The 25391-nt window shown below is 38.4% G+C and overlaps 1 protein-coding gene across 1 annotated transcript in view; it reads left to right on the forward strand.

Annotated features, from left to right (window-relative positions):
* LOC115442435 (protein cramped) overlaps positions 1–24786 on the forward strand; it is a 37447-nt gene extending 12661 nt beyond the window's left edge. The window contains exons 3-20 of the mRNA XM_030167464.2: positions 7358–7520; positions 9703–9987; positions 11465–11668; positions 12191–12369; positions 14221–14383; positions 14788–14952; positions 15157–15548; positions 15797–16048; positions 16373–16628; positions 16920–17055; positions 17399–17504; positions 17895–17984; positions 18330–18441; positions 19568–19655; positions 20286–20398; positions 20990–21133; positions 22185–22327; positions 23574–24786. Of these exons, the coding sequence (XP_030023324.2) occupies positions 7358–7520; positions 9703–9987; positions 11465–11668; positions 12191–12369; positions 14221–14383; positions 14788–14952; positions 15157–15548; positions 15797–16048; positions 16373–16628; positions 16920–17055; positions 17399–17504; positions 17895–17984; positions 18330–18441; positions 19568–19655; positions 20286–20398; positions 20990–21133; positions 22185–22327; positions 23574–23696 (3114 nt within the window). The 3' untranslated portion in view covers positions 23697–24786. The remainder of the gene's footprint in view (positions 1–7357; positions 7521–9702; positions 9988–11464; positions 11669–12190; positions 12370–14220; positions 14384–14787; positions 14953–15156; positions 15549–15796; positions 16049–16372; positions 16629–16919; positions 17056–17398; positions 17505–17894; positions 17985–18329; positions 18442–19567; positions 19656–20285; positions 20399–20989; positions 21134–22184; positions 22328–23573) is intronic.
* The last annotated feature ends 605 nt before the right edge of the window (positions 24787–25391 follow it).

Raw genomic sequence — 25391 nt, forward strand, 5'->3', positions numbered from 1 at the left:
CGGACTGCCGAGACGAATGTCCGCAGGTTCAAATCCCAAGGGCACACACCTCTGATTTTTCTACAAAAATTATGTGTGTATTCTTTGTGAATTATCGCTTGCTTTAACGGTGAAGGAAAAACATCGTGAGGAAACCTGCATACCTGAGAAGTTCTCTATAGGTATTTCGAGGGTGTGTGAAGTCTACCAATCCGCACTAGGCCAGCGTGGTGGACTAAGGCCTAATCCCTCTCAGTAGTAGAGGAGGCCCGTGCTCAGCAGTGGGCAAGTATTTAATACTGGGTTGATATTATTATTATTATTATTATAAATAAAGTCAATTGCTAGTATTTCATATCGTGATTGAGGTTTCGGGTCCCCAAAACTCATTACCTGATTCCTTTCTTTTATGCTCATTTCAGACCAAGAGCTCGGCCAAGTTAGTTTAGGTTAGTTGAAACATTTTGTCATACATGTGTGGCCGGTAGCGCATCTAAGCATTGTTTTGATATTGTGAGTGGTTGTGGTCAGGATTCATTTGGTTGTTTAGCGGTTGCTTCAAAAATAAATCTGGACAAGTTCGTTATATGTAAACGTCTTTGTGAGAAGAAACACGTGCCTGACCACGTCCACACGCTGCGTGATGTCGTCGGATGTAAATAACTTCCTAGTGTTTAGGGTGAGCTCATTAAAATACCTCTAGCGTTTTTATTGCTAGGTGTTTTTAAATGTTATCAAACATCGAATCATGTTATGTCAGTGATTTGCATAAAATCATATAGATTTGTTGATTTTGTGGATTTAAGAGCTAGTGGTCGTGAGGTACCTCTTCTGGTCTGAAGGAATCGTGCCATGTGGAATGGGGGTGATGAATCAGATCGATCAGATCTCCAATCAACTCAGTAGATATCATGTATCTCTGAGTGAGGAACAATGTTCTAGGTGGTGTTGCTGCTTGCCCTTTTATTTCTAATGAGCATGGAGCTTACCAGCGATTTCCTCAATCTAATGGGACTAAGGAGCATTTTTGTTTGAGCTGATATCGACGAATCTAAGAAACTGTTTCCGCAATCCAACTCACGTGCAGGCATTTCTGAGATGTGTGATTTAATGTCTCGTTATACGGTCTTTATTTCCTATCTTTGTTCGGATAGATCAAGATGTGTACGTAATAGCGTATTATACATTCAGATGTTTGGATTAATGTCTCTACAATGCTAATCGTCTAATAACTTACTAGTTTTTGCCTGCGGCTCCGCTCGAGTGAAAAAGTTTTTCCGGTCTAATTATTTTCCCAGGATAAGTAGCCTTCAGTACACAGGAGTAATGTGGCTTTATATTAGTGCAAATTTTCCAAAATCGAAAAACTAGTTCCTGAGATTAGCGTGTTCAAACAACTCTTCAGCTTTATATTATTAGTTTAGATGTCTACAGTGATGTATAACAATACATAGATAACATACTTTAAGAGATTAGTTGGTTGTTATATATGACAGTACATCAAGGACCCAGGTGTGGCATAGAGAAGAGAATGGGCTATTTTGATCCTTTATAAAATATAGTCTATTAAAATGACTGCACAATATGAGACTTTAAATCGGATTACTAATACAGAGATGTTATATTGAGAAAAGGTATAATAAGGTATTGCTTATATTAAGAATAAGGAACACATTATCAGTTTTGTCAGTTCCAACCTAACCTAACCGTACCGGGTCACTTGATACACATTTTTAATTGGCTTTGTTTTATTAAAAGTTGCTATGGAATATTTATTATTGAAAGATTTTTGTATAATTACGTTCGCATTTGACCACTTATCGCTAGCTTATAACATTTATTAATAAATAAATAAATAAAAATTCCCGTAGATAGTTTTTGGCTCTATGGCCCCAGTTGTACGATAGCCTACGGCCCGTCACATGTCAGCTAATATGCCTACGTCATAAAGCAATATTAAATGATCTAATAAAACTTTATTCTAATAAGGGTAATAAAAACTGGCTGTAATATTTAACATATTTTTTTTTATGTAAATAGTGTGAATTAATTTATTCAAGTTACGTCATCGGATATGTAAAACAGTTTATATTTGTATTAGCAGAAATTATTTAATAATGAGCCGTCTTGTGACAGTATTTGAACCCAGTAAGCCTTGGATCATTTATGTTGCTGTCGTTTTGTTATAGCGGTTGGTTGGTTCGATAAGGATCAAAGTTATTGGTTCTTTTTCATAAATCATGACGGTTCTGTTTTGGTCACTCTTATGGCATACTTTACCGACGTTTGTGTTATGGGAACTCTTATGGCATACTTTAGTGAAATTTGTGTTGTGGGAACTCTTATTGCTTCTACTTTAGCGCCTGTTGTAATATGGGAACTCTTATAGCTTTTACTTTAGCGACGTTTGTGTTATGGGAACTCTTATGGCATACTTTAGTGAAATTTGTGTTGTGGGAACTCTTATAGCTTTTACTTTAGTAACGTTTGTGTTGTGGAAACTTTTATTGCTTCTACTTTAGTGACGTTTGTGTCGTGGGAACTCTTATGGCTTCTACTTTAATATTTGTGTTGAGGCAACCTTTTACCTTTACTTTCGCTGTTAATTTTGTAGTTGGATGAGTATTGAGTGCACTACGTCTACTTGACGCTACTTACCTTTCTTGTTTTTTTTTTTTTAAGTTTGAAAATATAAATAAGAGAAATATAATTGCTAATAAGTCGCCAACTTTTGAAGTAAGACAAATAAGAATAATATGGTATAAAAAAAAACATTTATGTTTCATTAACAATTCACCGGAATATTTGTGAATTTTAAAGGCTATTTTAGAATTTAATGCCCCAGAGTGGACCGGTAAAAATGTCAACGACCAGTTGGGCCAGCGTAAATAAATATTAATGTTTTGTCATTCTATATAACATTATGTAATATAGCTACTTTAATATTTTGCTTTGAATTACGAAAAGTTTGTAAATAAACAATTGGCGATTATATTTGTATGATTAAGTTGCAATAAATAAGTACCTACTTAGTTTTGTTTTTTCAAAATGGCTCGTTTTATCAACTAAGGAAAAAGCTGCTAAGAAATGCTCTTTAAGTTTTAAAATTTTGTTTCATAATATTCTGAATATTGAAAAGCATATAAAATATCTATTTACGAAAAGTGCACTTACCACTGATTCGTATGTGTTTTTCCTCAATTTCTGCGCACACGCATTCGAAATGTATATAGATAATATCACAGATATGCATACTTTTATTAAAACACTCATTGTTAGTTTATTTATCACAGACGAACAAGGATTTCTTATATAAAAATATCTTAATTAATTTATTTTATGAGTAAAAAACTAATAGTACTGTTGTTTAACACTTATTTTAATAATAAGACAATTAAACATTTAATTTTAGTAAACTAAAATATATATTTGTTCATTTGTAATATATTTATTTTTAATAAATAGAGCGTTCGAAATTGAAATTACGCGCGTTCGGCGTCTATCGCTATCATAACACTCGAAACTAGCGCGTTCTGCCAATCGTTTTTATCACATAATACTGCGTCTCTCAGGCATGCGCGTGCGCCGGTGACGTATAACGCATCATATTAACACTATGTCCGTGGTTTCGCGCCAAAACCTGCGTCACTGTCCAACCTTCAGGGGTGTTTTTATAGATCGCAATAGCCTAATTGATTATTAATATTTTTTTAATAAAAAAAAAAATACATTATGTATTGATTATTAATTTTGCAGTCGGTGACTTATTTCATTAAATATTTTGTTAAAAAGTTTATATGTTTTGTTTTTTTGTGTTAGTAAGAAAAAGACTGGCTTGGTGGCGTAGCTGTATTGCGGACGCGGACGATTTTTACGCTAAGAATCTCCGGTCCGGTGTTCCCCTATTACTTACGACTTAATATAGCACACACCTCACTGCCTATCACTGAAACGGAAGAAAGGCGTGATACTATGTAGAAAGCATGTATATAGATATCATTAACCCAAGACAATCCAAACTCATTCCTGTTATTTTAGTTTAAAAATTAAAGTAACTGAACCGATATGATAAAATTTCTACTCTGAGACAATTATCTATATTAAAATAATAAAAAGAAGATTAAAATTAAACTGAATTGTTCCTGGTTGTTGTACAACATAGAAATAACGAGGAAAAGGTTTATTTTGCTTTATGGAATTTCTTGACATATGTAATTCGCACTTTCCTTTTTATTTGTGTTACGTATTACCTTATTGGATTTTCTTTACATTTACAGCAATTATGTGAGGTATTACCATTTACAATTTAGATGTAGGTACTTAATATAATTGAAGAATGGGTTTTCTTATTATTCAATATTGCTTGTATTAATTCATAAGGGTTTCCGCCTATGGGGCCCTCCATAATTGATTTATTTACTCTTTATTGTACCAACAACCAAACAGAAAAAATTATTCAAAGAAAAAAGAGATATAAAAGGCACATGTACAAATGGCGGTCTTATCTAGGCAATGTCTTTCAGACAACCATGGGATACACATAAAAACGAGAAATAGAAAGAGAGGGTAATGCAGTGGATTATATTATATTAATAAATAACAAAAAATATATATTGTTAAAAGACGGAACGGGGTCAACGAAGTGTAACATTATGTGACAAAGTGGCGGTAGGTTCTCCTAACCTACTAGCCCGCATTTCGTTTCATTAAAAATCATTCCATCAGACTAGGGCTGCCATCCGTCCGGATTTCCCCGTATTTGCCCTAGTTTTAAGAGCGTCCGGGGCCGTCCGGTAGGAGTTTTTAAAAAATGTCCGGGTATAACCCGGACACTTTTATTGTCAGGGGAAATTTTTTTTTTATTTGATTAGCGAAAAATTTGAATAAATCTTAGTGAAAAACTAATTTGTGATAACCCGCAAGTATAAATGAATAAATTTTATTTTTGTTGCATTAAATATTTTATTACAGCGAAAACCCCTTATTTTGCCCAAACGTTCGGGAATTTTGCCGTGTATATCCGGCGTCGGCAATTTAGGTGATGGCAGCCCCACGTCAGACTATATCTGTTCTAATGGCAACTTTAATTATCTCACTGTCATAACGGCACGCTGTTAAAAAACAATTACGTGACGATAATTTTCGATAATCGTAATTTAGATTGATAGCGGTATTGGTGTGAACACGTGTGCTGTGTTGTTTTGTGTTGTGTAATCAAAATCCTTTAGCCGCCTTTGTGAAGCTATGGGCTGAGTTAGGTTCTCGGGTTGGGGGATGATGGGTTTTTCTTTTTCTCCTACCACTGTTCCGTCTTAAAACACCGCGAACAAATATTCTAAGGTTTGCGCCCTTGTCACGGGCCATACGATTGCTTAACACTATACCTCAGAACTTAGATATATTTATATGTAACCTGTCAGAATTCACTGAAATGGCTCATAAATGTCAATACATTTATTATTTCAATAAATAAATTGTTAAAATTAAATCTGTATAACATCGCATTAGTTTCAACTGTTATGGTGTTATAATATATGTATAAATAAACAAATAAAAAAAAATTAATAAATAAAATAAAACCATTCAAATTGCAACCACGAGAGTTGCTCGTTTTCTCTGGGTGGGTGGTGGGAAGTGGACAATTAATATTTCCAACTCCTCTCTATCTTTCTATTTGATTAATTTCGTTGCGGGATAATGACAAATTATTTTTCCCTGAGAGTCGCCGAGCTTCACTGTTCGTTGTCATAAAATGCGTGCCACTGCTGATCCTGGCTTCCAGGAGTCGTAGTGGTGCGTGTGAGGACGGGAATGTCTCTGTCTCTGGGTGACAGGCATAGTTCAGTGCCTTGCAGAGCTCTTGGTTCTGGTTGGTGATGCCAGTCAGGACTGTTTTGGTGCATAACGTCAGTAAAGCGAATTACCTCGTATCATTGAAATTCTTGTACTAAAATTCGACTTTACGATTGCTCCGCCTTTGGGATCACTTTTTCGTTTAATTCCACATGACTGACTCGATGGCGTAGTTATTTTACGGTACGGCTGCAGTGATGAGGTCTCAGGTTCGATAATCGGGTTGGGTAGTATTATTTGTTTTTTCTATTCGGTATCATCTCGTTGTCTGGAATTTGTGCCTGATATAGCAATGGGCACGTCCCGTATCACTCGATGGGACAATATACACGGTGGAAATTGGGTGCGCCAGGTGTATTGCTACCTACCTTTTTGAGGATTAAAGGTGTCTCTCTCGCTCTCTCTCTCTCTCTCTCTTTCTCTCTCTGTGTGTATGTCAATGTGAAAACTTGTCATTTGACCTTCGTTATAGCCGCTCGTGTCTTGCTTCTTTATACTAACGAAATCTAGTATTAAAATGTTTTGTGTAGAGATGGATAGATTAATTGAAATCCTATTCCGAGGTATGCGCACGACGTACAGTTTTTACGTAAACCGCATTGTCATTCATTCAGTTAGATGTTGTTTCCTGTGATAAAAAATATAAAATGCCAATAGAGTGTACTATTCAAGTTACCTGGTGCTTGTGATGATATAATATTTACAATATTCGTGTAATGTCCTGACACAGTACACTAATGACTGATTTAAGAACCGGCAGTTTTAGTTGCCGGTGGTAGGAAATTTTTATACAGCATAGCACATCAACGTGCCCAAGAAAAGCCGCCAGAGTAGCGCTTGTTTTCTGGGAGCACCCAGTATATATGTAGGGATGAGGGGTAAATAAAAGATGTGGAATCCACGAAAAGTCCTTACTTTTGACCCGATTAATTTTTAATTACACGGTTGCGCGCGCGCCCGAGCGTCTGCCGTATCCACTATCGCTCGCGAGACAGAGAGAAAACACTTTTACCTTTCTCTTATGCACCGAAAATCGGATACGCTTGCAAAAACATTTTATAATTATCTTAAAATACGATCAGATATTCCCCACATATATGGCTTCTAAGCGGCGATAGCCTAGTTGGTTGTGGAACGGACTGCCGAGACGAATGTCCGCAGGTTCAAATCCCAAGGGCACACACCTCTGATTTTTCTAAAAAATTATGTGTGTATTCTTTGTGAATTATCGCTTGCTTTAACGGTGAAGGAAAACATCGTGAGGAAACCTGCATACCTGAGAAGTTCTCTATAGGAATTTCGAGGGTGTGTGAAGTCTACCAATCCGCACTAGGCCAGCGTGGTGGACTAAGGCCTAATCCCTCTCAGTAGTAGAGGAGGACCGTGCTCAGCAGTGGGCAAGTATATAATACAGAGCTGATATTATTATTATTATTATATGGCTTCTAACATGGCTGTCTAATTATGTCGATTGTCGAGGATTAATCTGATATGCCCGTATAAAAATCCTTATTGTTCGTCGTAGGTGGCGGGTAAGGAGGCGGTGGTGTCGCCGTCTGCGCCGGCGCCGGCTGCGGAGCGCACCGAGCTGCTGGGCTCGCTCACCACGCTACAGCAGCAGAGGACCAGTGCCAGGGTCATCAAAAAGCTGCGACTGGAGCCACCGCCCGATAGGGACAAACGGCCAGGTATGTCTTGAACTTTTTCTTTTTGATTTTTATTATGCCAGTATAGGCAGACGAGCTAGCGGTCCGTCTGATGGTACGCGGCCACCGCAGCTCATGGACTCGGCGATGCCAGGGACACAGACAAGCCGCTGGCTACCGTAGGGACAATACTCTTTTTAAGCTTCGTTTGAAGAAGGACAAGTCATAGCGCCTAGGGAACACCGACAAAGGTAGTTCATTCCTGAGCTAACACGTATATGGTAAAAAAGAACGCTGGAACTTTTCCGTTTGGGAACGATACGTCTCCAGGTGGTAGGAATGAACTCTACTGCGGTGACTGTAATCTGTATATGGCTGTCTTTATAATAATGATGTTGTATTTAATTTTTTTACTTAATTACGTTTTTGGTTTTTGAGACATTGATTTCGATGTTAAAAAATAAACATCGGAATTATGAGACGAACATGTCGCTCGCATAGTTAAATACCTCGACTTCATGTGAACGATTATTGATGCGTCGCTCCTACTGTCATAATGTGATGTTATACCTATAGCCTTCCTCGATAAATGGGCTATCCAAAACTAAAAGATTTTTTTTAATTCGAACCAGTACTTTCGAAGATTAGGGCTTTCAAACAAACAATTCTTCAGCTTTATATAATTGTATAGATTACTAAACTGTTTAGAAATTAAAGCTCTGACAATGACATATGGAATTTGAGTGCGCTGATGTACGTGTACGATATTTAAGGTATTTATCATGGGTAGGCACTGACATATATTCTATACACACAAACGTCCATATAAACTATTTGTTCAAAATCTGAACTAAAATGGCAAAACGTCACTGTTATAAGCTATTTATTCACTGCGACAACAAATAATTTTACTTATTTGGGTTATATTTTTTATTCACATCCAGGTTTACACTTAGACTCGAGTTTTTAATTATATCATGAGCGCCACTCCGTACACAACCACAAACTGTCAATTAGTTTGAATAGATTGCAGTTCAATTCAGTTAAACACAGTGAATGTACGGAGCGCTTTCTTTTTTTTTTATTGCTTTGACTGGTGAGACGAGCTTGCCGTTCGCCTGATGGTAAGCGATACGACCGCCCATAAATAGAAGAAATACCATCCAATACCTTGAATGACAAAGTATTGTTTGGTATTCCACTGCACTCACCATCCTGAGACATGAGACGTTAAGTTTTATTATGTCCAGTAGTTACACTGGCTACAATGCCGTTCGGAACACAACAGTGACACACTGCTGCTTGGCGGTAGAAATAGACATTACGGTGGTACCTACTCTCACATATAAGAGATCTACCAGCAGTGATTTGGTACGTTGTACATAATATATACCGATGTGGGTAGGTAATTAATAACGTGGGATAATAAAATTAATGCAACAATGTATTTTATTTGCTATAAATTATTTTTATGGTTCTGTTATGTAATTAATGCATAAGATGCAACATATTACTTGTATAATTAATTTGCTTAGGGAAAATCATAGCTGCAATAAAAAGGAACTGCCTAAAGCTTATTTATTTGTACTAAGGTACACCAACAACATTACATATTATAACATTTAATGCATTAAAACAATAGGGAACAGCATCTTATCATTTAGCGGAACAAAGCTAACGCCCATATTCATAGACGTTATTTATCTAAGGACGGAGCATTGCTGTGATAACAAGTCTGTTTCTTAGCTTTGTTTATCTGACAGCTTGCTGTTTGTTCAGCTTTGTTTATCTGACAGCTTGCTGTTTGTTCAACTTTGCTTATCTGACAGCCAACTAGATTAAAGTTGTATCTCAATATTAGCCAATCACAACGGCCCTATGTCTACGCACTGCGAAGGCTTCCATGCCGTCAGCACTGAGACACAGACTGTTATCACAGCAATGCTCCGTCTTTAGATAAATAACGGCTATGAATAAGGGGGTAAGTCATTGGCGTATTGAATTGTGTCCAGATAGAATATATAATGAATAGAATATGTAACATATTTTATACATGTACACAATTGACTAGCTTTGTTTTATAATAATTAGTGTTTAACCGAAAAATAGCAAACGTTTTACCCTTAATAATTTTGGGCTTTATTTATCGGTTGACGCTACATGATTACTCGCCAGTCGACACAATTATGCCACCCTGAATAAAATTACAATCTCTTTTCTATAGAGATACAAGAATGCGAGACACCAAACAAAATAGACGACAAGGAGTTAAAGTTCCCCACGGTGAAGCAGCGGATGCCCAAAGCCCTCTGGTCTACAGACGAGAAGAACCTGTTCTTCGAAGCCCTCAACGAGTGCGGCAAGGACTTCGACGCGATCACCTCGTACATCTGCGCTAAGATGAAGAAGAAGGGCATGCCTGATGTGAATCTCAAGACGAAGACCCAAGTCAGCCACTTCTACTACAGGACGTGGCATAAGCTGTCCAAGCATGTGCACTTTGGTGAGAGTGAGTATGGACTTATTGTTTCCAAAAGCTATTGGCGTAGAGTCATTTTAAAGACCTCGTGTTAGAGACTAAAAGTGGTCAGTTATGATTGTATATTTCAAAATTAAATAAATGAGGTAGATAAAGGATATAGATTTTTTGTGGTTTTTAGGATATTATTTATTTTCGTGGTTGCCTCGGTGGCGTAGTTGTATTACAGTACGACTGAAGTGTTGAAATCTGGCGTTCGATTCCTGGATCGGGCAAATTGATATTGGTTCTTCTTACTCAGTATGAGCCCGGAATCTGGAATTTGTGCCCGATAGGCTCACTCCCATCCCGTAAGAGACGGAATACACGACAGAAAGTGGGTCCACCTGTTCCGCCTCTGTCTACCCGTTCGGGAATAAGAGACGTGAGCGTGTATTATGTATGGTTCTATCTTGCGAGAGGCACTAAACAGCAGTGCCGAAGGGTCCATATAACTCGATTGCTGCCGGCTTCACTTTAGTAATTTAAATCTAATTATTATAAGAACGATTTGCCGACTACATTTATGCATTACATATATGTTGTATTGGATTGCCTTTCGGACCATTAAATATTCGCCACTGATATACAGCTTTGTGGTGAGAACGGCAATCAAGTACTTATCATCAAATGATAATGTTAGACTCCATGAAAATAATAAATCACATGGATACTAAGTCACATGTACCGCCACACGTAAGGCGCGGCATTACTTACACTAATGACAACACCGAGTACTGACACTACAATAAAGTAGACGGCTCACCTTGGAGTGGTATCAACATATCATTTAATGCACCATCACGTACGATGTGTTTTATAGATCTACACATATGTAGAGTCTTTCCCTCCCTCACACCCACCACTACAACTCCTGTAAGCCAGGATCAGCAGTGGCACGCTATGACACCGAGCAGTGAAGCTCGGCGAGTCTCAGGGAAAACTAATTTGTCATTATCCCGCAACGAAATTAATCCAATAGAAAAATAATTCGGGCAGTAGCGTAGCTTGCCATAGGGGGGCCCTATTTATATTTCTTTAGGGCCCTTCAGGGCAGTGCGAAATTTTGGGCACCTGCTTAGTTTAATGTAGGTACGGGCCAAGAGGAGTCCCAGAGCTCGAGGGCCCCGTATCACTGATACGGCTGATACGGCGATGTGATGTCGGGGTAAGATGTATAATTTAGCTTTAGGGATTCGATCAAGCGGTCATGCTGGGTCTGAAGACATCTGACCTTAGTGCAACGTACAACGCCAAGATACGCTACACGATAGAAGATCTCCAATGAGGCGAGCTGGTGGTTGTAATCGCATTTAGCCTGCAAAAACAAAAATAAAGCCAGTCTTCAGAAATCCATGTGAAGTAATAGTTTTGCTGTGCTGGCGTTTGATCCTCACTTACAAGCTTATGTAGCATATATACTATTTATTAATTTTGAAACACGTCAATAATATAAAACTTGTTGTAGATGTAAAAAAGGTGGCGCAGGAGTTGTACGCGTTGATAAACTACGGCGAACTACGCAAGAAGCTTGTGTCAGTGAATGAAAAGACGTGCGCGCGGCTCGGAGAGATGGTGTTGGGTGGCAGCATGGTGGTGCGCGCGCGCGGGAGGAACCTGCGCGTGCGCACGCCCATGTGTCGCGCGCTTCGGAGACTCAACCAAATCACAGGTGGGTGTAGGGACTAAGACATGATGTTTGGCGCTTATGATATATTTAGTTTTTTTTAAATATAATTTAAATCATTTAATTAGTGGGTTGTTATAATTATAATTTACTAAGTGTATGCTTGCGGTTTTGTCTGTGTCGAAAGTTTTTTAAGCAATAAAATTTTAAAATGATAGAAGCGATAAAAAATTAGATATAAAAGTATTTTTTTATCATTAGTAAGTTGTCGCAGTATAAAGTGTTTTATGAAGTAGCTGTTGTGTAATATTAATATAATAAAATTAGAAGTTTATTAGGAAACGAGGATGTCGTGCGATTTCTGAATAAAATCACATGAATAGATGAAGAGTAAAGATGTCCTAAAATTCATGTGTTTGTGTGCGTTTTTTTTTTTAAATATTTTTGATTGAAAATATATTTTTATATTTATTGAACATGTTTAGAAAGTGTTACCAGTTACCACTAGAAAAATAATTGTGTAAAATAGAAAAAAAACTAGTAGTGTAAGATGGTGTGCCCGCGCAGAGCTGGCGTGCGGGTCGCGCGTGTGCGGGCGCGCGCAGGTGTCGCTGCACGCGCGCGACGCGGGCGCGTGGGCGCGCGTGCAGGCCGCCGCGCACAACCCGCGCGCCGCGCTGCTCGCGCCCGCGCGCACGCGCCTCGCCGCGCTGCTGCGCGCGCTGCAGCTGCGCTGGCGCAACCACGTATCCTTTACCACCACGCACCATTGTAGCATTATTACAATAGCATTTTATTACAAACTAACTGTTGCTCACGGTTTTTGTCACTTAAAAATCTTTTATTGTACATTTTTATTTCTTTATTTCACATATTTACTACTGATTACAGGTTACACACGATACAGTAGTATAATATACCTAGTCTTGCCATAAATATTGTAATAAAGAAAAAAGAAAATTGTTAACTGCAAATAACATTTATTACTTTTACAGTGTGTCAGTTTAATACATAAATATAAAACAATTAAAAATATAAAAAGCTTATTCGAAGTGGTCTCCATTGGCTGCAATACAGTCCTTTTAAAACGAAGAGGCCAGTTATCAATAGAAGCACGCACTCTTTCCATGGGAAAATTCTTCACTGCCAATCGTATAGATTGTTTTAGGGACTCCAAATTATCATGGCGTTTAGAGCAAGCTGTACTCTCTAAAACTGACCACAAATCATAATCCAGCGGATTAAGATCGGGACTAGACGACGGCCAGTCTTCAGCTCTGATGAAGTCCGAAACGTTCGATTCCAACCAAGACTGCGTGGACCGAGCTTTATGACCCGGCGCCGAGTCTTGCTGGAAGGACCATACTTGGTTATTGAACATGGTGATGTTAAGGGGCTTAACTACCTTCTCAAGAATGGTATCTTGATACACTTGTGCCGATGTTTTGATACCTTTTTCACAAAAATATGGCTCAGTCACTCCTTCATAGCTAACACCCCACCAAACCATCACTGAAGTCGGATAATGTCCACGTTGCACTCTGTCGACTAATTGGGAAGCTTCCTTAGAGCTTTGAGCATAAATACGGTCATTTTGTTTGTTAAAATGTTGCTCAATTGTAAAAATTTTCTCATCCGTAAACAAAATTTTTCTGTGACCTCCCTTTGCGTACCGCTTCAGTAGTTGTTTCGATTTTACCACCCTATTCTTCTTTAAATTATCAGTTAAGAAATGGCCAGTGCGTCTCTTATAGGCTGCAAGTCCTAAGTCATCTTTTAAAATACGCGACATGGTTCTAGGTGCTATCTTCATTTCCCGAGATAAAATCTTTTGCTTTCGGACAGGATTTCTTCGAATTCTTTCCCTTACTGCTTTGACCACCTTTTTCGTACGAACACTACGTGGACGGCCAGATCTTTTTCTGTCACAAACAGAGGAGGTCTCATTGTACCTATTAATAGCCCGGTACACAAACATTTTACTAATACCAAGTGTATGGAGAGTTTTAAAAATTGCATTTGGCTCCATACCTACTTTGTGTAATGCTATCACAGCGATTCGGTTCTCTTTATCACCCCACACCATTTTAATATCGCAAAATATTTTACAATGTATTGGCGCCAAAATGAGAAAACACAATGAACAATCGTATAAAAATGACAGATTCGAAATTCAAATGTAATATTTTTTTATAATTAAGTGTAACAGTATTTATGGCCAGACTAAGTATAACTCCCACTATGTCGACAGTTGGCAGACTAATTGATTCATAATATTTTTTTCAATTGAAATTACAATAAAAAGAAATGAACTGATTCCAAATATGTATAAAATTTTATTCGCAAATAAATGTTGCTTTAACCAATTAACCCTTTAACGATCGATTTACTTTTCCAGAATAAATAATAAACTTCACGTTCATCCAAGATATTTAGATTTATTTATGTACCAAAATTCACCCAATTCTGTTCAGCAATACGTGTATTTATGAACTTTTATCCAAATACCGTGTTAAACTTTCACGAATATGACATGATATTACTATCATACTAATGACAATACTAACAAAAAAAAGTTTCCTTAACAAATAAAAAAGCCAAAACACAGTAGACACTCGCAGAACATGTATTTGAAAACGGAAGACTCACCAGCCAGGGAGGAGGAGTACCAGGAGGTGGCACGCTGCGAGGACCGGAACGAAGAACGAGAAGATCTACCTCACCATCTTAAGCTGGAACCAGAAAGGCTTATTGTACAAGGTAAGTTTAGAAGAACTCTAGTAGGAAGAGGTATCAGATCCGCTCGGGCTTCATACTGATGGATCATACACCTAATTACTATAAACAATCCTAATGTATGATGCCGAATAAATACTAAGAATAAACAAATTAAATTAAGTTATTGGAAAGCATGTTAGAGTTTGTTCTGATTGTTCTCTTTAAGCTGTTGATCCAATGATAACACTTTTCTACGAAAATCGGCTATTAAGTAGTCCACGTATTTTGTATGTCTAAAGCGCGTCGGCATGTAAACACCTCGATCAAAATAAAATACATGTATAGGTAGTTATAACGCGCGTCTAAAGCATCTGAACGGGGTCCTTGACTCTAGATGTTATTTTTTTATTAAAAACAATAACTATGAAGTCATCTATCGCATTCAGAACAGAGACAGGGCAGAAAGCTGGCGCTGCACGTGGGTCCTCGGCCCGGCGCGGAGATCCACCTGCCGCTCGTGAGCCCCAGCGAGCAGCTGTCCAGCCAGAAGATCTGCTTCTCCTCGTATCTCGAGAGGATGGGCTCCCAGCGCAGAGATAAAGACCGTGCCTGTAAGTGCTTGAAGTTACACTCGCGAACTTGGGTGGATATTTTTAATTAGGTTTTTTTTTATTATGACATCATGAATTGACTGCGTCAGTGAAGGTCCCCTTGGGGAAATGAAACATACCCTTATAATGATTTTCAGCTCTGGAGATATCACAAAACTTTTAATAAAAAATATATATTTTCTCTTTATTATAAAACATTTACAGCAAAAATAAGAACACCAAAACGCCAAAGAAAAGACAGTGCAACAGACAAAGATGTAGAGCAGAAGAAATTCAAAATGGACGAGCAAGAACCGAAACTAATGAATATAGAGGAGACTGCCATAGACGGCATCGAATTAATGGCTTCCTACAAACACCATGTAGAAGACGAGGAGAAACCTAGTACTGAGGATGAGAAAGAGGTAAAATCTGAGGAAACTGCTGAGGAAGAAGGAGAAAACATGCCAGAGAGGGACAAGGATATGTCCGAGAAAGAAAAAGACAGCTTCTCTGAAATGGAGGATGATGAAAAGTTCAATAAGAGTGATACTGATAATGAGAGTGACCAGGGGAAAAGTGATAAGGGGAAGGAGCATAAGTTCAAGAATTTGAAGGTCAGTCTAATGTGTTTATAGATTACTCCATCAATACCCTTAAATACCACTTTGAGTATTCACACGCGCACCTAATTCTCACAGAATAAGATCTGTTTTTGCCTTTGAGAAGTCTGCCAAAGGAATTCCTATTACTCTATTTTCGTACATAAATCTGCATTTAATTCGATCTGTAAAATATATTCTCGCTCTTTCTATAGATGTATTCCCTTTCTCGATCTGTCGTTAATCCATTCCATAATTTTCAGGTAAAATTTCGGTTGCATCCGAAAAAGCGCGGTGGTAGTATATACACATTGGTGATGGACAACCAAGACGAGCCGAAAATCGACGAACCGATCAAAACTGAGGATGAACCGGCCAAAGTGGAAGATGAACCAACCAAACCGGAAGAGGACATGAAGGCCGACGTAGACGTGGAGATGGCGCTACGTCAGATCCGGAAGGGCTGGAGTGTGTACGACGCAGGTGACTTGACCATTGGAGACCTATATCTGATGGTGAGTGGCTTCATTTTCGGGGTAAATGATTGTTTGTAACAAATGAACCATTGCGTTGCAGCAAAAAACAACATAATTATGAGGAGTTTCAAATATTTTTTGGCATGCAAGTCGAGTGAATTGGCAAAGATTTTGTTACTTATTCTGTAACCTATGTTAACCTAATAATTAGTATTTATTTATTTAAATATGTTTTATTTTGTTCTATTTTTTATAATTGTTTTTTAATTTTACATGAATGATAGTATTGTGCCCCACATTGTGGTCTTGGAAAATTGTGTGTTTGACTGGATCTGAGAAAATAAAGGAAAAAAAATATTGCAGTTTGGTTCACGTTCGAAGCTCGAATTGGACTACTGGTGGGCGGAGCCAACGTCGCCACTACCCCAACCCGCCAAGACTAAAGACGAGAAGGACAAACATATCGAGAAGAAAGAGAAGGCGGACAAGACGCCTGACAAGGGTGACAGCTCCGTGGAGGACGAGAGAGGGGCGCGGGAGAGTGACAACGACATGTTCTCGCCGAAGAACACCTTCAGCCAAGATAGTAATGACGGCCTGTCAGGGGACGAGAGGAAAGGTGAGCTATTTGTTATTTAGGGTTATTTAGTTTTATTCCGTTTGCGTATGATACCGTTCTGAAATCACGGTTTGAGGAGTAATAATAGGTTTTTTTACTTATTAGCAGCTCGGAAACCGGAATTAGTGTTTGGACATTGGATATAGACTTACTTCCTTTTACATTGGGCTACACATTTATGCTCTGTTTTTATTTTATTTATTTACTACTACACTTAGTAGGCGCTTGAAAACTGCACAATACGTGTCTGGATTTCATTAAATGTATTATGCAGTATAATATTGTCATCAGGTGAGCAGCTAGCGTCCCCGGAGCACAAGTCGTCGAGCGCGTGCAGCGGCTCGCTCAAGCTCATCAGCAAACTGATCAACCGGCCGCTGCCGCAGGCGCCGCCCACCGACGCGGGCTTCTCGCAACTCAGTGAGAGGTAACGGCACACTGTACACTTGATACGATTTTAAGGAGAATGGTGCGAACAAATCTGATGAATGCGCTGCGTATGCGTGGCATTTCGTCAAAAATACTATGGAAAGAATGAATACAGTTTGTCTTCTGTTCATGGGAATGTTCTACATTGAAATAAAATTATTAAAATGATTTATTGCGCGATAATTTGTTTAATTTTTACTCATTATGCTTCGAAGATTTACTGGCATTTATGGTCATAGTGCAAAATAAATTAATGACAGTTTTATTTGAATATATTTTGGTCCTTCGAGCCGGATGTAGCTATTCGTGTTGTTCTGACGTCATGTTATGTTGGTTTGCAGACTGAAGCGCCTGCTGGCGCTGGCGGGCAACCCGCACGTGTCGGCCCTGCCCGGCGCCATCGCACGCTGCGACTGCGGACACGTCTGCGGACAGCAGCGGAAACAGGTACCCACCGACCTTACTGCAGGCATTGTCCAAGATAAATGATATTTAAAAAAAAAACTAAATGCAAAATAAACCGTCAAATGAAGTGGATTAAATATTGACATTATTAGTTGATATAATCTTAGATATAAAGTGCAGATTAATTTCGAGATATTATTGATTGCAAGATAAATATGTGTTTCATGTAGTTTCAATATTCCAACGGCGTTATACGTTTCTCTTGAATTGAGACTTAAAAAGATTTTAAGGTCGGCAGCGACTAAGCTCATCGTCTAGCATTGTTGACGCCCATTAGTGACAGTGACTACTTACCATCTGATGGGCCGTTGGCTCGTCTTCGGAGTTCGGAGGCAATAAAACTTGTATAGTGAAGGTGTGTTGTGTGCGCAGGTGTCGGCGCCCCGCGCCTGCCCGCGCGGCGGCGCGGCGGGCGGCGTGTTCCGACACCCGCCGCCCATCGCGCCGCGCCCGCAGCAACAGGTGCGACTAATATATACACGTAGCTACATTAATTACTCCCTGTTTAAATATTCTGGTTCACACAAATTCCATCAGTTTTTTTCATATGCTAAAAATATTTTTTTTTGTTATTTAAAATGCTGATTTTATTTTTTAATTTTGAAACTTGTAAGAGACGTCTTAAAAAAACACGCTTGTATTTTTTTTTATTGCTATAGTCTCAGATAAGCCTTAAAACTATTTTCAAAGTAAAACAGTAATGATTGCACTTTAACTTATAGTATAATATTACTGTATACGTATGTATGTTTTGCCTATATAAATCGACTTACAAGTTACGCTGTGTGCTGTACGTGTGTGTGGCAGGCGCCGCGTGCGGTGAGCCTGGAGGGTCTGCCGCGCTGGCGGCGGCGCGTGCCGTCGCGCGTGGTGGTGCAGCGCCTGCTGCCGCTGCTGCCCAAGCTGCCGCCGCCCAGCAGTCCGTACACACTTTGAATACATCTTCGTATAACATTCACTCGTGCAATTTCCTACATTTCAACATACCAAATACTAGAGAAGCTTACACATTAAATACTATCCCCCTTATTCATAGACGTTTTTTTATCTAAGGACGGAGTAAAGCTGCTGAGTATTGTTGTATCTCAATATTAGCCAATCTAACGGCTCTGTCTACGCACTGCGAAGGCTGCCATGCTGTCAGCACAGAAACAGACTTGTTATCACAGCAATGCTCCGTCCTTAGATAAATAACGTCTACGAATAAGGAGCTATGTATTTTACTTTTTTATATATATTTGCAATATATAAAAAAAACTGACAGAGATGGCGAACTATTGACACGTGACAAAATAATTCAGACAAGGGAATAATATGGCAAAAAAACATGTTGAGTCATAAAAAAGTCGCTAAAAAGAAACACTTACATAGATAAAACAAGTTCTGGATGGTACATTACAGGCCATATTTTTTTTTGTTATAAATTATAAAAACAACGCTACAAAGTAACAAACTATAAATACAATTTATGGGAAATAAAATAATACAGTGAAGAGGACTAGTAAAGTACGATATCGAAGTGAAGCAAACCAAGTGACAGGATAAAAAAATAATATTTAAAAACGCCAGTTCGTTCTTCCAAGTAGACGCTTAATCATTTGCGTCCTTGTTTCCAACAATAAATAATGACACGTTAATCATTAAAGGTTCGCCTTCCCTGGTATATGATAAAACGCACTCAACTTACGGACTATATTCGTACAAAAATCCCATATCGCACTCTTAATAAAATAGTGATCCATTCCAAAATTGCCAATTTGTGGGAATCTTGAAACAACCAATTTCTGTTTGCGACTTTTTAGTTTTTTCCCTTTTTTTCATGCTATACGTTTCATTTTTTACCTATCTTTAATAAGCTCAATTTTATAGCAATTTCGAAAAAAAGGTAGCAAACGAAAAATAGTTTGCCGACGACTGTCACAAATTAACAATTTTGAAATAGGTCATTATTTTATTAAGGGTGCGATATATACGCACGAGCTAAATTCGTGTTAAAAGTGCTACCAACCTAATGGTTTAAATAATAAAGTTTATTTTTGTACCAGATTTAATACCAGTAAAGATAGTTCCGAACTCGCCGCCTCCGCCGCCGAAGATACTGCCCAAACCACCACCGCCTACCACCAGCTCGGAGTAAGTTCAACGTGAATTTTTTTGTTACTTCCTGGTCTATAAATAACGGCTATAACTGTCTATAATATGACAATATATAGATCGATCCGGCGAACAGTCGGGCGTTCACTGTTGAACGAGAAAGGAAATTAATATGCTCATGAAAGAGTTCTCCGTGTATGTAATTAAGTATTGAACTTCATTATTGCCAAGAGGTGTGTCCAGAATTTGGTAGGTATTGTTAGGTGGATCGCGGTCCAGTCGGCTTTGGGCACCACTGGTCTTCAGCCTAATTAGATAATCTGTTTGCTTCAATTGCACAGTTTTATTTCGATACGACTGCCGTGTTGTGATTTTGATCGAACAGAGTGATATTGGGTTTGCCTATTCAGTGCCAACCGATCCGGTAACAAATTGGCCCTGGTGAATCGCTGGCTCACTATTACAAAGTTGTGTGTTATATTTATACACAAACAGAATTATATATATCATAAGATCAATGTCTTTTTCAGTAATATATTCCCATAAAACCGAAAACAAATAAATGGGGAACAGTGAATTATTATAATCTTATATTCTAAGGGTGCGATATGGTACAATATGTATGTACATACATACATATTGTACATATGTATGTATGTGTATTTGCAGCATGTCGTTCTTCTACGTGCTGAGCGAGTCGAACGGACAGTTCTACTTCCACGACGGCGACCGGCGCATCCCTATCACCATCCCGAATAATGGAGCCGACGCCGTGCACGAAGGTACGTCCCTATTTGCCTTGGCATCCAAAATACTTTTAAATTGTTTTATACATTATAGACACGAACGTCCATATAAACTATTTGTTCAAAATCTGAACTAAAATGGCAACCAAAACGTCACTGTTATAACCTATTTGTTCATTTGAACAACAAATAATTTTACTTATTTCACTAATATTTTTTATTCGTATCCAGGTTTACACTTAGACTCGAGTTCTTATATCATGAGCGTCACTCCGAACACAACCACAAGCTGTCAATATAGACCATACTAAAGTCAGTTTGAATGGATTGCAGTTCAATTCAGTTGAACGCAGTGAATGTTTGGAACGCCGAATCTAGTAGTACATATATATATCGATGGTTTTATAGCGTTAGTTACAAAGAGGAAAGGACCTAAGCTAAGATATTTGAGTTTTTTAACGAGCAAACCTCTGATATTTCTGGTCTTTATTTACATTGTTATTAATGTTTCCAGTAGTTCGCCAATCTCTATTTCTCGTAGTCAAATTCGTGCCACCGTCCACTCTTACATGATTTGCAGACCATAACCACTATGGTGGTGGTATAATCAACTGTATTATTTTGCAGAAAGCGAAGAAGAGGACCTCGGCGAAGAGATGAGACCGTCCGTCGACGTGAAGTCGGAAGCGACGAGTACCATTAGCTCGAAGGAGGGCGAGGGCGGAAGTGAGCCACACGTCGAGCACAGAACCGACGGCGCTGACATCGGACGTGAGTGACTAACTTCATACTGCTTGGGTCTTACCTTGCTTCCCTTGTTGTTATTGGGATTGCTTATTGAAAATGGCGGTTAGTAGCACAAAACATAAGTACTGTGCTCCAGCGACCACTTACAAAGGCACGGATTTGGAAATGCTATATATGGTGCTTTCTAAAACTTTTTTTTTGTTGCTTTGAATGACGAGACGAGCTTGCCGTTCGCCTGATGGTAAGCGATACGACCGCCCATAAACAGTAGAAACAGCAACACCTTGAATTACAAAGTATTGTTTGGTATTCTATTGCGCTCGCCATCCTGATAAGAGAGATATTAAGTCTTAATATGTCCAGTACTTACACTGGCTACAATGTGACTACACTGTTGCTTGGCGGTAGAAATAGACATTGTGGTGGTACCTACCTGGACAGACTCACACATATGAGAGACCTACCACCAGTAAGACCACCAGTAAGTGTGGATCTCCTGATGGTATAATAGCAGGCACACAACTTGGGCATACTTATGCGTGACGGGAGATTCTTTTTAACCGACTTCAAAACAAGGAGGAGGTTCAATTCGACTGTATTTATTTTTGTAAGTTATCTGCACCACGCCGTAGTGTCAATGATGCATAAAACCGGATATACATTATACCAATGACGTTTTACAAATAGACGCGTCATACACTAACAAAATGGCACATAAAAACGGCGCACTACTTGCTATATTCACGCACCTGTACATATAATTACAAATTGGCTCGAAGAAGGAATAAAAAGATGCAGCACGCATTCGTTAGAAAAGGATATGTATACGTCGACAGTTACGTAACAACGTTAGTGCCGCACGCTCATTGGCTGTTAAGTCGGGCAATTACCTTGCTTTCGACTTGCCAGTATTGAGCTCGGACAACGTATCTATATTATAAAAACGTCTTAGCATTATACTCAGATTGGTTCCGGAATGCGATACACTAACGTTACTTTAGCGAGTTTTACACCTTCTATACTAGAGTCATTATACAATTATCCTACCATTGGTAAAATTTGTGTTAAATACCAGACTTCCTGCCGTCGGAGTCGATGTCCCTCTCCCCGTCGCGGCTGCTGCGCGACGCTGAGGGCTGGCTGGAGGGCTCCGTGCAGGACTTCTCCCTCAGCAGCTTCCTGGGACACCTGGAGGGGCGACCGCAGCCTGACCTGGCTGTTAGTAACATTACAGTATACATTCGCACTCTTAGAACTAAGGTGGCATAAGATGATTTGTAGGAAACAAAAAAAGTTTTGAAAACAATATAAAAAGCAGTGAATTGGGCGGTCGCGGCGAAAGTAAGAGTTTGTTTCTATTCTATAATTTTGTCTTGTTCTTGTCTTAGGGTTGTAGAGCATGCTTTGGAAGATCATTTTTAACAAAATTAAAAAATATATATGTCGGAGCGAAAACTATTTACTTGGTTATTTTTTTTTTCATAACCGGCAAAGTATCACCGGTGTATATTTATATTCCAGACAGTTATTCAATGATTGAAACACTTCTTTACTTCATTAACAATTTACTGCATAGTAACACTAGCGGAATACACAATGTGCTCGGTTCGAGCGTCCAAACAAGACTGGTAAAAAACAGCTCTCGTCGTTCGGCCGGTCCTTATATTGACAGCAGTCGACCTCCCTCCTTTTCTAATACTTCCTCGATGTAATGATAGATGGCGCCACTATCGCTCCGGAAATTCACCAGTGCTGCGGCGACATATAAATTTTTAGCTAGGTCGCTTTAGTTGCAATGGTGCGATATCGACTTAGGGACTATATTTAATTTTTATTATATTTGTCTAATGTGATGATTGATCTGTTATTATTATTTTTTATAACGGTCACGACAAACTGACCCTCCTGCATCATGGTAAGTGGATGTAAATAGAATACCGAATGATGATAAACGATTCGCTAGTCGGTACAATTATGCCGGCCTCTTTGAATCCGGATACCATTAGATTATATTATGTCTTACTTGGCTTTTATCTTTCTAAATACATGTGCGATTAAGAATAAAACTTATTTAATTATAGATAAAGCTGATTTTAATTAAATATAAATATTTCAAAGAATGAATTTGTGAATTATCGCTTGCTTTAACGGTGAAGAAAAATATCGCGAGGAAACCTGCATACTGAGTAGTTCTGTATAGGAATTTGGAAGGTTTGTGAAGTCTACCAGCCCGCACTAGGCCAGCGTGGTGGACTAAGGCCTAATCCCTCTCAGTAGTAGAGGAGGCCCGTGCTCAGCAGTGGGCAACTATATAATACAGGGCTGATATTATTATATTTAGTAAAATGTTTATTTATTTTTTAACAAAACACTAAAAATTAAATATAAATTTAACCAACAATTAGGTTTTCATAGCATAGAGCAGCAGACAAGCCACTTACAAAGTACATCGTATATTATACAGGTGGATTCCCATCTGCAGTCTCTGATGGCGGAGTCGAGCGTGGACTACGTGGCGAAGTTCGCAGACCTGGCCGCCGAAGTCACTGACGAAGCACACCCACTGCAGAACGACGATCTCACTTAATTTGTATCGACCTTACTAACAAACGTTAAAACTATATACAGGCTCATTTCGACATAGCGTTAATAAATGAAACCACATACTACTTGGAAGTAACACTTTACAATAAGTTACATGAGCCATAGATGTAAAATAAAAAATTGTCAGTTTCGAACAAATTAAATATTAATAAAATGTAAATATAATTTTATGGGCCGAATGCCACTACTACTACTCTGAGAGAATTCGTCGTAGCGTCAAAATAATACTTTCAGTTAGAACTACACTCACGCACACGCTATATTCGCTCTAAACTCCAAAATGATCAATAAATCAAAAAACTAAAACCAGGATTTTTGGTGAACATATTCGTTATTAATGGATGATCTTTGGCACAATGTTAGCAAATGTTAAGTCGAGGATATAGTTTCATTTAGTAACGCTATGTCAAAATGACCCTGTATATAATGTATTGTCTTGACAACGATACTTGACGACGATACTCGACATAGCAAGCCAAAACGCTGAAGAATTATCAATTGTTTAGTAAAGCAAAATATATGTATTATTAGTGTGAGGTACCAGCTTCGGGTATCGATAGTCGATAGCGGATAGTGGTACGAATTATAAACAAAAGTATTAAATTTAACGGGCGATTACAATAAACGATTTTAATAAAAGTTCCTTTGGATAAATAACTACAATGGACCGATCAGAATGAAGTTTAACATGCTTACAGATAATTTATTTTGATTGATGTTTGCAATTGACCCAAAAATTGGGATCGTTTAATAAAATCGACGGTAAAGTGTTTTACAATAACTGCGACGTCATATATGAATTAAGTTTCGATTTTTAATCAATGTTTTTATATTTTACATACCCGTGACGTCATGCGTGCAATTACGGAGTTAAATCAAAACGACACTGCATATTGTTATAGAAGAAAAGCTTTAAAAACTCTGTCGTAGTAATTACGGCATCGATACTAAACAGTATCGAGTATCGATACCCAGATCAACATTTTATGGATTATTACTTTTAACTAATAAAAGGAAATATCAACAAACAGTAGAATACCCTCGGCAGCATATTATCGAACCTTAGTTATTATTGAAATGAAATGAAATGATTTATTTGAATCTGTAAAATGTTATACATTATTTAGATTCCGTCAATATTAACTCTACCACCAGTTCGGAAAGCAGTTTTCACCAGAGAAGAACGGGCAAGAAACTCTGGTGTTGCTCTTTTCAATCAGTGTAGGGTAAAGACTACAGTACATGATAAAGTAAGAAGAAAAAAAAACAAAAAAAGTTTAGATTATTACAAACACAACCCCATGTTATCAGTACACAGATGTAATTGAAGTATAAAACGCGCACAATTTTTTGATACTGATTAGGAATACCATACGATTGTAATTAGTGTAAGGTACACACATAGCACACGTTTATGACGTAGAAAAATAAGCAGCGTATAATAGTAAAACTACTGGCACGTTATAAGCATACTCTTCATTGATTAGTTTTTTTTTTAAACTGGCATTGCATAATGACCGCGCTGTACCTGATGATAAGTGGACGGGGTCCAATAGTATGTTGACTAATGTGAGATGATTACCGCGACAGTCGACACAATTATGCCGGCCTGTTAAACGTTTGACGTTCACGCGATTGGTTTAATAGTCGATGGTCGTTGTCTATTGGTTTACACGTA

The sequence above is a fragment of the Manduca sexta genome, chromosome 7, assembly GCF_014839805.1.
Source record: "Manduca sexta isolate Smith_Timp_Sample1 chromosome 7, JHU_Msex_v1.0, whole genome shotgun sequence".
Lineage (NCBI taxonomy): Eukaryota > Metazoa > Arthropoda > Insecta > Lepidoptera > Sphingidae > Manduca > Manduca sexta.